Source organism: Nicotiana tabacum, chromosome 21 (genome assembly GCF_000715075.1).
Source record: "Nicotiana tabacum cultivar K326 chromosome 21, ASM71507v2, whole genome shotgun sequence".
NCBI lineage: Eukaryota > Viridiplantae > Streptophyta > Magnoliopsida > Solanales > Solanaceae > Nicotiana > Nicotiana tabacum.
The window spans coordinates 6,434,030-6,447,315 of record NC_134100.1 but is presented as its reverse complement, the minus strand read 5'-3'; the positions used below and the strand labels follow the sequence as shown (position 1 = coordinate 6,447,315).

At 39.4% G+C, this 13,286-nt stretch overlaps 1 protein-coding gene across 1 annotated transcript; it reads right to left on the bottom strand.

Moving 5' to 3' along the window:
- Positions 1-475: 475 nt before the first annotated feature.
- Positions 476-4,653, bottom strand: LOC107786454 (putative NAD(P)H dehydrogenase (quinone) FQR1-like 1). The gene is made up of 4 exons (XM_016607930.2): positions 4,494-4,653; positions 2,938-3,031; positions 1,895-2,157; positions 476-800 (listed from the first exon to the last, which is right to left on the bottom strand). The coding sequence occupies exons 1-4, from the start codon at positions 4,613-4,615 to the stop codon at positions 569-571; spliced, it is 711 nt and encodes a 236-aa protein (XP_016463416.1). The 5' UTR covers positions 4,616-4,653; the 3' UTR covers positions 476-568.
- Positions 4,654-13,286: the final 8,633 nt, after the last annotated feature.

Below are 13,286 nucleotides of genomic sequence, written 5' to 3'. Positions count from 1 at the left end.
TATTCGTCCTAGGTCTACCCACTCAATATTCGAAAAAAGGCCACAGAGAGCGAATAACAAAGCTGATGATATTTTCTTAGAAATAAGCAGATAAGTTCTTTTTCATGCCCAAAGTCTATTTCATTATCATGGTATCAGAGTAAGGTTCATCCAATTCTTGTTTCACCTGATATTGGACCCTAATTTTATATTTGTCACAATGCACATATCCAATCCTCGGCGTGGGGTGTTAGAGTTTCCACATCAGATGGGTGAGAGGCAATTCATGAGCTAGCTTTTGGTGTTGTTAAGCCCAACGTCTATTTCTTTATCAAGAACAACGACAAAATTGCCTTTAATAGTATAATATTATCAGGTATAATATTATCAGGTATACTATTATCTAACCATGTAAAACCAACTTTCGAAACAGAAAATGACCAATGACCGACATCAATATTTTGATACTTAGTTCATAACGAATGCAATTTTAAACTGAAGCAAAGAATGTTGTTCTTGAAGAGAATTACATATATGAAAAAACAAAGAAATTGCATTAATACTGAAAAGTCAAGTAGGGAAGATTCAATTAGGCAGAGCCTTTGAGTTTCTTTGTAATGGTGGCAATGTATTTCCCCTGATGAAATGCTTGTTCCAGTTCAAGCTCTGTTGGCTGTCTAGAGCCATCTCCTGCATAAGTTCCAGAACCATAAGGACTTCCACCTTTAATCTTTTCCATCTCAAACATTCCAGCTCCAAATGAATAGCCAGTTGGAACAAATATCATTCCATGATGTACAAGCTGTGTTATGGCTGTCAACCTGCAACATTCCTCAAATTTTCATAAATCTTCAACAACAACAACAACAACGAAGACATACCTAGTATAGTCCCACAAGTAGGGTTTGGGGAGGGTAAAGTATACGCAGACCTTACCCTACCTTTGAGAAAGCAGAGAGGCTATTTCTGGTAGACCCTCGGCTCAGGAAAGATTCCTCAAATTTTCATAAATCTTGTCATTGAATTTTCAGACTTCACAACTCGAGCAAAAAATCATGTTTGTTAAAGTTAAGTGACAAAATGAATTTTGTTCCAAAATATTTGACGTTTTAAAAAATCAAGAAATATTTATTACTCTTTTTTTCTTCTTCTTCTTCAAATTCAGCCTTACTGCTCTAACTAGTGGAGTATTAATAAAATGAGATATTTATGAGAAAGACAAAACATAGTCATTGGTCAAGGTTAGAGATCTGAACACAAATAGCAGGCTGGATACACTGTACTTTTTCTAGCCAGTATATATCATGTATACATATATTATATACTCCTAATTATATATGATTATACACATATTATATATATAAATATAGTATTCATTCGCCTGTTATTTTTAGTTTAAACGGTTGGGTGGAAAGCTTTTTAGGTTATTTATTCTCAAGGTTATTCTATGTCTTTCTCAAGGGGTGTGCAAAAACCTTAAAAGACATATTATATGTACGAGATGAAGTATTAATTAATCTTGATTAAGTGATACTCCCTCTGTTTCAATTTAGATGACACACTTTCCTTACTAGTCCGTTTCGAAAAGAATGACATATTTCTACGATTCGAAATAATTCAACTTTAAACTCCTCATTTTACTTATTTGACCCTTAATGAGAAGCTTTTATAACCACACAAATATCATGGCCTCACAAAACTTTTACCCGTTAAGCTTTTAAGACCATAAATTTCAAAAGTCCTCTTTTTTTCCTTAAGCCCTTTGCCGAGTCAAACTAGTTCATCTAAATTGAACGGAGGGAGTATAAGGTTATGCAAGAAAAAACTTCATATATTTATCGAGTTTGACGTGAATATCGAGTGCAGTAAAGTTTTTTTCATTCATGAATTGATAGAGAGAAAGCAGGAGACTAACGCGGTAGTTTCTTGGCCACCTCCTTGAGAGCCGGTGCTGAGAAAAATGCCTGCTGGTTTGCCTGCAAGCTGTTGAGTTCTCCACAAACCTCCAGTTGAATCAAGAAACGCCTTAAATTGAGCAGGCATCATTCCGAATCGAGTTGGGAATCCGAATACGAAGCCATCGCCTTCAGCAAGTTCATCAGCTGTGATAATTGGTGTATCACCTTTAGGTGGTGCATGCATTTTTGCAAGAACATCTTCGGAAAGAATTTCTGGTACCTGTTCAAATCAAATATTCATATAAAATTGACTAAATAAGCAAAGCATATGCCTATCAAGTTTTTAGCTTTAACAAACATTCTAGCGGCCATTATTTATACTTCTCTAAAAGATTCAACATAATTGAATTGTCTTAGGTTAATTAAAGCATCAAATCCAAAACATTTAAGTCAATGGTATTGACTCGAGACATCATAAACCTCTTGGGAAACCCTTAGACAACTAATGAGGGACAAGTATATATATTCTTCGATATGCTTTGCACATGTATTGATTTTTGAACTTACATTTTCTTTATTTATTAATATTAACTTTTTTTCTCAATGGGAACGGGCCTGAAGTACTGATTGACAGATAAGGCTCAACAGGCTAATGAGTGGCGACACGTGCTATGTCAGTGGCTCGATAAGCAGGATTTGCAGTAAAGAGGACAGAAAGTAGTTTGTGCAAACAGGATCACCAAAATTTGACTCTTATACCAATACGAAAGAGTTTCAACATCCAATTCAATACCTTAAGACAATATGAATCCAACATGATGTTGATGAAAAAAAGTATGCGAATCTACATATTAAGAAAACTATTTGATTACTACACTATTCTAAACTCATTTAGAAACCTTCGTACAACCAATGAAGGACAAGTATTTTTACTTAGTACAAGGAAGAGGTAAGATTTGCATATACACTATCTTTTTTAGATCGTACTTGTGGAATTATATTGAGTTTGTTGTTATATAAGTAACTAAAAAAATATTAGCATGAGCAAGCCAGAACGAACCTGCCATAATTTAGCTTCAACCCCTTCAACTGATGCAGCACCTTTCTTTATTTCTTGTGCCAGCTTCTCAACATGACCGTACATGGTGTAGTAACTGCATAATTTTGTGGTTTTCTTTGTCAACGTTTAATTGTTTAAAGTCTTGGATAAAAATCAAATGAACCAAACAAAAAAAAAAAAATCCAACATTAAAGTAAAATACTTAAGGTCTATTTTAGGAAACATAAAGTTGACTTCCTATTTCAAATAAATCATAAATCATAATGTGAAAAGATGTGGATAGTCCAATTGGAAACAACATACTACTGTAAACCAGAAATCAATCAATCATCGCAAATCACTCAACGAAGAATAATAGAATTCGGCCTACGCGTTCATTTGAACATATATATGTATTTAAAAAATCTACTAATTAATTATAAATAACTATTTTCAAACATAATAAATTAAATAAATAGTTTAATTTTAATTCCCTCTCTCTGCTTAAAGACCAACTTCTTTTTCCAACCAATAAGGATAACATTTTATCTATTCAATTTAACATCACTAAGATCAATGTGAAAGCGGCACGGAATTCAATTCACAACTTATTTATAAAATGCTTATTACTCAATCCTTTTTTCTCTTCTTATATGGAAGTATATATAAGAGGGGGCACTTTTTTTCTTTTTTTTGCCTTGATCCCTAATCTTACATGGTCAACTCCAATTTCACTGACCGTCAAACTTACAACCTTTCACATGTCGTTTGGTCGGGAAACAAGTTATTCCATGATTAATTATTTCAAAAATAATTATCTTGGGATTTATCCCACCCTCCCATAGTAATAAAAAAAATATTATAATCATAGGATAATTAATCCCGAAATTTATTATATCACGATTTTTTCCCAACAAATATAAGACAAACACATTTTAAATTTAATTCCGGGACTAATTATCCCTTATCCCTAATACTAAACCAGCCTTGAGGTGCTTGTTTATCACCCAGTCTTAAATGGCATATTTTAGTTGATATTTCAGGATTTCAATTATTATCTCAAGAAAGTTCAATTTACCATCTTTTGCAGCACAAACCCAGGATCATTTGAACACCAAATAAATAAATAAAAAACGAATAGAAAGGGGAAAAAAGAAGAAGATTCAAACCAACAATCCAATTTATTCAAGAAATGATTTTCCAAAACCAACCAACATAAATAACAAAACCCCTCTAGATACATATGCATTTGATCTATGTGAAATACAGTGAAAGAAGCGAAAATTTTACCAAAAGGGATTTAAAAAGAAAGAAAGAAAGTAAACACACTAAAAAGCTCAGGAGGATTCAACATCTAATATGTCTACATAAAAAATATTGACCTTATATCCCTTCCGCCGCCCTAGCTCCGCCCCTGATTACATGGACTCAGTTACAGGCACAAAACCAATATCCTAATTGTTATTTACAACTCAATTTCAACATACGAGTACGTCTAGGCAAATAAAATTTGATAATAATACTATATCATTGGATTCAAATGTATAAGAGACAGAAAGAAAGAGAAATACACATACACAATGTAGACTTTGGTTGCCATTGGAGGAATGCTTTGCTGTTTCTTGGGAGGAAATGGTAGATGAATGAATGAATCAGAATACAAAGAGATTATGGAGAGGAAAAGAGTGGGAAAGCCCATCTGCTTATATAGTGAGGGAACCAATACCCATGGTGTTGACCATTTTATTTATTTATTTTTATTTTTTGTTTTAGGAATCTCGTGTTTGAAACGCACTAGCTCGACTAATTTGAAATGGTGTCAAAAACAAACCTACTAAAGGATATAACGTTGTATACCAAGAGTGTTTTTATTCGTTGAATTTAAGTTCAAAATCTTTGATTAAATATAGTGATTCCAATTATCGCGTCACAACACTTGGTAATACTAGTATTTTTGGTTTCTTAAAAACACTTCAGATCTGGCGTCATGGCTTGATTAATTAGCGATGATTACGCTTATTTGCAGCATCATTCTTTTAATTAATTATTCTTCATATTCTGTTTATGTCACGTCACATCATTATCGTAATAATTATACTTCATTTTTTTTCTTTTTGTTCTTTGCTTTCGTGGAACTCCTTATTCTATTGTTTACCTCATCAATTGAACTGTCTTGCTTTTGAGATGGAAAAATAATGTCACGATCCGAAATTCTCACCGTCGGAACTATGATAGCGCTTAACATATCACTTGCTAGGCAAGTCAATGTTAGAGATCATAAGCCAATTCCTAAACCTTTCCGTGATTAACGACAATTAAACCATAACAAGTTGAAAAGAGTGTGGGAATCCATAACAATCTTAATATATTAAACTACCCAGAATCTAGAGTCACAATCCACGAACTTCTAAGATTTAAGTACAAGTAAATGTCTGAAGGAAATACAACTGTTTTTGATACAAAAGAAACAGTAAAGAGAAAGTATGGAAGGGGACACCAGGGCCTGCGGACGTCAACATATCTACCTTGGGTCTCTGATCAAGTGAAGCCAGCAACTAACCTCAGAATCAACTCGGACCAGTACCGAAATCTGCACAGAAAATACAGAGTGCAGTATCAGTACAACCAACTCTGTGTACTGATAAGTGTCGAGTCTAACCTCGGCGAAGTAGCGACGAGGCTAGGACAAGATACCTACAAATGAACAAGTGCAGTATAACAATATATATACCAATAACAGCAATGAAAGAAACAAGACAAGAAATATTGGGAAGGAGACATGCTGAGAGGATCACAAGATAAAAGATCGCAACAGTAACAAGATCTTGCTCAATCCATATACCTTAGACAGATAGAAACAAGTAAATACGGTAAAGGAAAATGCACAACATCACCCATCGTGCTTTTACTCTCAACCTCACCATATGAAACAATAGAAACGGCACAGTATCACCCTTCGTGCATTAATTCTTTCATAACATGGCACGACATCACCCTTCGTGCATTAACACTCATAATATGACACTACATCACCCTTCGTGCATTATCACTCACAAACATGTCACGGCAACACCCTTCGTGCATTAACACTCTCCCTCACCAAGGTCCGTAAACATTCAATCAATACCAAGGTCCGTAAACATGATAGAACCCTCAACATAACGAATAGCTAGTCTAAGCATGGATAATATGACCAAAGAAAGCAACATTTACAAGAATAAGACCCAATCGCATGCTATGATTCGACAACAACGCATAGATACTCGTCACCTCACATATACGTTGTACCCAACATTCAAACACATAGCAAATAGGCAAATAATACATAATCCCTCAAGCCAAGGTTAACCACGACACTTACATCGCTCCAACGACCAAACTCAAAGCTCAACCACAGCTTTTCCCTTCAAACAAGCCTCTGGACCAATAGAATCTAGCAAATTACCAATTAGACGATTCAATTTAAGCCTTAGGAACTACCTATGATCGAAAAGAATTCAATATAGGCCATTATTGAAAAAGTCAACAAAAGTCAATATCCAGGTCTGCTTGTAGTCCAAACCCGAAATTTGGACCAAAACCTGATTACTCATTCACCCCCGAACCCGGATATACAATTGGTTTTGGAATCCGACCTCAATTTGAGGTCTAAATTCCCAAATTTCAAAATCCTTAGTTTCTACCCAAAAATCCCCAATTCTACCATGAAAATCTTAGAGTTTAAGTTGAAATCTTGTAAAATAAAGTGAAAGATTAAAAGAAATTAGTTTAGAATCATTTACCTATGATTTGGGGAAGAAAAGTTCTTTGGAAAATCACCTCTTATGTTTTAGGTTTTGAAAATTTGAAGAATGGGAGAAAAATCCCGTCTAAGTCATTTTTACACATGCGAAGGGACTATCGCAAATGCGAAGTCCTTCACACCTCTACTGCCTTTGCAAATGTGAAGATTAGGTCGCAGATGCGAACTTGAATCTCCGCAAATGCGACTGAATGATCGCATTTGCGATCATTGCCCTTCCCAGTCTCCCTTCGCAAATGCGAAAACTGTTGGTCCAGCTTTGCTTCGCATTTACAATGAGAAGCTCGCGAATGTGAACCCTTCAGAGGTTGCATATGCAATGCCTGATCTCGTAAATACGAGATCAGAGGCCTGCAACAAGATCATATACACCAACAATATTCTCTAACTCTAATTTTACTCCGTAGCCTATCTGAAACTCCCGAGGGCTCTAAACCAAAAGTGGACACTAGTCCAAAAATATCATACGGACTTGCTCTGCGATCAAATTGCCAAAATAACACCTAGAACTACAAATTTAGCACCAAATCAAATGAAATTCTCAAGAAAACTTTGAAACTTCTAATTTCTCAACCGGACATCCGAATCACGTCAAACCAATTCCGTTTCTCACCAAATTTTACAGACAAGTCATGAATATTATATTGGACCTGTATCGCGCTCCGAAATCAAAATACGGACTATGTATCAACAAGGCCAAACATCAATCAATTCTTAAAACCATTAAATTTTCTGTCTTTTAATTTTCAACAAAAATTCATATCTCAAGCTAGGGACCTCGGAATTCGATTCCGGGCATACGCCCAGGTCCCATATTTCCATACGGACCCACCAGAATAGTCAAAATACGGGTCTAGGTCCGTTTACCAATAGTGTTGACCAAAGTCAACTCAAATGAAGTTTTAGGCAAAATTTCTCATTTTTAACACTTTTTAACATAAAAGCTTTCCAAAATGACACCCCAGACTGCGCACGCAAATTGAGGAAGGCCTAAATATGATTTTTAAGGCTTCAGATCACATAATTAGGTTTCAAAACATGAGATAACTTATCGGTTCATCACATTCTCCACCTCTAAAACAATCGTTCGTCCTCAAACGAATATAGAAAAGTACTTGGACTGGTGAAAAGGTGGGGATATCTACTCCACATATCTGATTCAGACTCCCAGGTAGATGCCTCAACGGGCTGACCTCTCCACTGCACTAGAACTGAAGAGTAACTCTTCAACCTCAACTGACGAACCTACCGGGCTATAATAGCCACCGGCTCCTCCTCATAGGTCAAATCCTTGTCCAACTGGACAGAGCTGAAATCTAATATGTGAGATGAATCGTTGTGATACTTTCGAAGCATGGACATGAGGAACACTGGATGGACCGCTGATAAACCAGGTGGCAATGCAAGTCTGTAAGCCATCTCTCCCACTCGCTCGAGAATCTCAAAAGATCTAATGAATCCAGGGCTCAACTTGCCCCTCTTTCTAAATATCATTATACCCTTCATGGGTGACACACGGTGTAGAACTCTCTCTCCGACCATGAATGCAACATCACAAACCTTACGATCGGTATAACTCTTCTACCTGGACTGAGCTATGCGAAGTCTATCCTGAATAATCTTAACCTTATCCAAGGCATCCTGTACCAAATATGTACCCCATAACCGAGCCTCCCGCGGCTCAAACTATTCAACCGGTGATCGTCTACAATATAATGCCTCACAGGGAGCCATCTGGATGCTAGACTGATAGTTGTTATTGTAGGCAAACTCCGCTAGTGATAAGAAATGATCCCATGAACCTCCAAAGTCTATTACACAAGCATGAAGCATATCCTCTAGCATCTGAATAGTGCGCTCGGACTACCCGTTCGTCTAAGGATGAAATTATGTGCTCATCTCAACTTGTGTGCCCAACTCACGTTGTATTGCCCTCCAAAAATACGAGGTAAACTGTGTACCTCGATCAAAAATGATAGACACGGTTACACCGTGAAGACGAATGATCTCGCAGATATAAATCTCTGCCAATCGCTCTGAAGAATAAGTAATTGCAACAAGAATGAAATGTGCCGACTTGGTCAGTCTATACACAATGACCCAAACTACATCGAACTTCCTCTGAGTCCGTGGGAGTCCAACAATGAAATCCATAGTGATACGCTCCCACCTCCACTCAGGAATCTCTATCTTCTGAAGCAAACTACCAGGTCTCTGATGCTCGTGCTTCACTTGCTGAAAATTTGGATACCGAGCCACATATGCCACTATATCTATCTTCATTCTCCTCTACCAATAATGTTGCCGCAAGTCTTGATACATCTTGGCGGCACTCGGATGAATAGGATACCGGGAACTATGGGCCTCCTCAAGAATCAACTTACGAAGTCCATCCATATTAGGCACACAAATACGAGCTTGCATCCTTAAAACTCCATCATCTCCAACCGTAACCTGCTTGGCATCACCCTGCCACACTGTGTCCCTAAAGATAAGCAAATAAGGGTTATCATACTACTGCTCCCTGATGCGCTCAAGCAATGAAGAGCGACCGTACAAGCTAGAACACGACTGGCTCAAAAACATTCAACCTCACGACCTAATTGGCCAAGGCCTGAACATCTAATGCAAACGGCCTCTTACCGACTGGAATGTATGCAAGGCTGCATGTACTCATTGATTTCCTACTCAAAGCATCGGCTACCACGTTGGCCTTCCCGGGATGATACAATATGGTGATATCATAGTCTTTCAATAGCTGTAACCACCTCATCTACCACAAATTGAGTTCATTTTACTTGAACAAATACTGCAAACTCCGATGATATGTGAATACCTCACACGACACACCATAAAGATAGTGCCTCCAAATCTTCAGTGCATGAACAATGGCTACCAGCTCTAAGTCATGGACAAGGTAATTCTTCTCGTGAACCTTCAACTGCCGCGAGCATATGCAATCACCCTGCCATCCTGCATCAATACTGCACCAAGTCCAACACGAGATGCATCACAATATACTATAAAAGGCCCTGAACCTGTGGGCAATACAAACACTGGTGTTGTAGTCAAAACAGTCTTGAGCTTGTGAAAGCTCGCCTCACACTCGTTTGACCATCTGAATAGGGCACCCTTCTGGGTCAACCTGGTCAATAGGGCTACTATAAATGAGAACCCCTCCATAAACCGATGATAATAATCTGCCAATCTCAAGAAACTTCGGATTTATGTAGCTGAAGTGGGTCTAGGCCAGTTCTTAACTGTCTCAATCTTCTTAAGATCCACCTGAATACCCTTCGCTGATACAATGTACCCCAAGAAGGCGACTGAGTCCAACCAAAACTCGCATTTTGAAAACTTAGCATATGACTGACTATCTCTCAAAGTCTGAAGTACGATGGGAAGATGTTGTTCATGCTCCTCTCAACTGTGGGAGTAGATCAAGATATCATCAATAAACACAATCACGAAAGAGTCTAAGTAAGGCTTGAACACCCGGTTCATCAAATCCATAAATGTTGTTGGGGCAATTGTCAAGCCAAATGACATCACTAGAAACTTATAATGCCCATATCAGGTCCAAAAGGTTGTCTTAGGGACATTGGATGCCCTAATCCTCAACTGATGGTAGCCAGACCTCAAGTCGATCTTTGAAAACACCTTGTCACCCTGAAGTTGATCAAATAAGTCATCAATCCTTAGCAATGGATATTTGTTCTTGATAGTGACTTTGTTCAACTGGTTGTAATCAATGCACATCCTCATCAATCCATCTTTTTTGTTCACAAACAACGTGGGTGCACCCTAGGGCGAGACACTAGGTCTAATAAAGCCCTTATCAAGCAAATTTTGCAACTTCTCCTTCAATTCTTTCAACTTTGGCGAGGCCATACAATATGGAGGAATAGAAATGGGTTGAGTGCCCGGAGCCAAATCAATGCAAAAGTCGATATTTCTATCGGGTGCCATCCCCGGCAGGTTTACAGGAAACACCATTGTATTCTCACGAATGATCGGTACTGAATCCAAGGAAGGGACCTCCCACTAGAATCGCGGACATAAGCCAAATAAGCCAAACACCCCTTCTCGACCATATGCTGAGCCTTCATATATGAGATAACCTTATTAGTAGAATAGCCTGGAGTCCCTCTCCACTCCAATTGAGGCAAACCCAGCAAGGCTAAGGTCACCATCTTGGCGTGAAAATCCAGTATAGCATGACAAGGTGACAGCCAATCCATCCCCAAAATGACATCAAAATCGACCATATCGAGAAGTAGGAGATCTACACGAGTCTCAAAACTCCCAATGGTAACCACACACGAATGATAAACGCAATCTACAATGAAATCATCTCCCACAGAGGTGGACACATACACAGGGGCACTCAAAGAATCATGAGGCACAACCAAATATGAAGCAAAATAGAATGATAGGTAGGAATAAGTAGAACCCAGATCAAATAGTACTGAGGCATCTCTACTGCAAACTGAAACCATACCTATGATAACCATGTTAGATGACTTAGCCTCAGGTCTGACTGGAAAAGCATAGCATTGGGGTTGGGCCCCACCACCTGAACTATTTATCTAGGACGGGCCCTAACTGGCTGGCCTCCACCTCTAGGAGCCTAACCTCAACCTCTAATGGCTTGACCACTACCTATGGCTGCCTGAACCCTACCTCTAGCTGGCTGAGCAGGCGGTGAAGCACCCAGTGTCGAGACCATGGCATGAGAACCTTGATGCTGAGAACTGCTCGATGCATGAGGGCAATATCTAACAATATGCCTCGGATCACCATAAGTACAATAAGACCTCGACTGTTATGACTGCTGACCCTGAAACTGACCTTGTCAGCCCGAATAACCACCCTGAAAACTATGTAGTGGAGGTGCACTAATAGGATCTGGTGGTGCACTGTAGGCTAACTGATCGGAATAATGCATATGAGGGCCACGACCACCTTAAGCACCGTGAGAAGCCTGGAGTGCTAAATGAAATGGCCTGGGAGGATGGCCTCTGCCAAAAGTACCTCGGCCTCTAGATGAGGCACCACTGAATCTACCGAAGTGATGAGGCCTCTTGTTAGACCCCTGACAACTCCCCTGAGCTAGAACCATCTCGACTAGCCTGGCAACATTGGCAGCCGTCTGAAAAAGAAATCTTACTCCCAGTCTCCTTAGCCATCTACAATCTGATTGGCTGAGCAAATCCCTCAATAACCCCCCCCCCCCTCTTTCTCTCTCGGTAGGAAGCAGAAGAATAACATGAAGGGCCAAATCTACAAATCGGGTTTCGTACTAAGTGACAATCATAGAGCCCTGCTGAAGACGCTCGAACTGCCTCTGATAGTCCTCTCTCAATGTGACAGGAAGGAATTTCTCAAGAAATAGCTTAGAGAACTAGTCCCAAGTGAGGGCTGGCAACCTAACTGGTTTGGTCAACATATAATCTCTCCACCATTTCTTGGCAGAGCCCGACAACTGGAATGCAGCGAAATCAACCCCATGGGTTTCCACTATACCCATGTTCCATAACACCTCATGAAAACTGTCTAGATAGTCCCGGGGATCCTCTGAAGATGCATCACTGAAGTGAACTGGGCAAATCTTGGTAAACATATCCAATCTCCATAAAGCCTCAGAAGACATAACTGATCCATCACCAGTTTGTGCCGCAACACTCGGCTAAACTATCCTAATAGGCTGAGCTGCTGGAGTCTGAAACTGGGGAGCCATATACTCCGGAGTGTGAGTAGCGGGAGTTTGTGCTCCTCCCCCATCCTGAGAGACGGTTGGTGCTACAAGAACTGTGCCAGCATGTGCCACACTCTCCATGAGGCCCACTAAACGGATCAAAGCATCCTGAAGTACCGAGGTGGCGATGAACCCCTCTGGGACCTGAGCTTGTCCTGCTAGAACAGTCTGGGTTGGTGCCTCGAGCTTTGGGCTGAGCCCTACCCCTGCCTCGATCTCTGGCACAGCCTCAGCCTCTACCTCTGCCTGTCGTAGGAGCTGCCGCTGGAGGCTCTGGCTGTTGTCCAGCTGAGGATGCGATACGTGTTCTCGCCATCTACGAGAGAACAAGAGTGGAAGAGTTCAATTAGCAATGAGAGGACAAAACCGCACGACACAGAAGAATAGAAGTGACATTGTTCCTAAACTCTATAGCCTCTGAGAGATAAGTACAGACATCTCCGTACGGATTCCCCAGACTCTACTAAGCCTACTCGTGAATTGTGAGACCTAGGCAACCTAATGCTCTGATACCAACTTGTCACGACCTAGAATTCCCACCGTCAGGACCGTGATGGCGCCTAACATATCACTTTCTAGGCAAGCCAATGTTAGAGATAATTAATCCAATTCTTAAACCTTTCAGTGATTAACAACAATTAAACCATAACAAGTTGAAAAGAGTGTAGGAATCCATAACAATCTTAATAAATACAGCTACCCAGAATCTGGAGTTACAATCTACGAACTTCTAAGATTTAACTTCAAGTAAATGTCTCAAGGAAATACAACTGCTTTCGATACAAAGAAATAGTAAAGAGAATGTATGGA

Coding starts and splice junctions, on each gene's coding strand:
- LOC107786454 (XM_016607930.2), bottom strand. CDS start 4,615: ATGGGCTTTCCCACTCTTTTCCTCTCCATAATCTCTTTGTATTCTGAT. Junction 3,032..4,493: donor GCAACCAAAGTCTACATTGT/GTATGTGTATTT, acceptor AAAATTATGCAG/TTACTACACCATGTACGGTC. Junction 801..1,894: donor GGTGGCCAAGAAACTACCGC/GTTAGTCTCCTG, acceptor GGAATGTTGCAG/GTTGACAGCCATAACACAGC.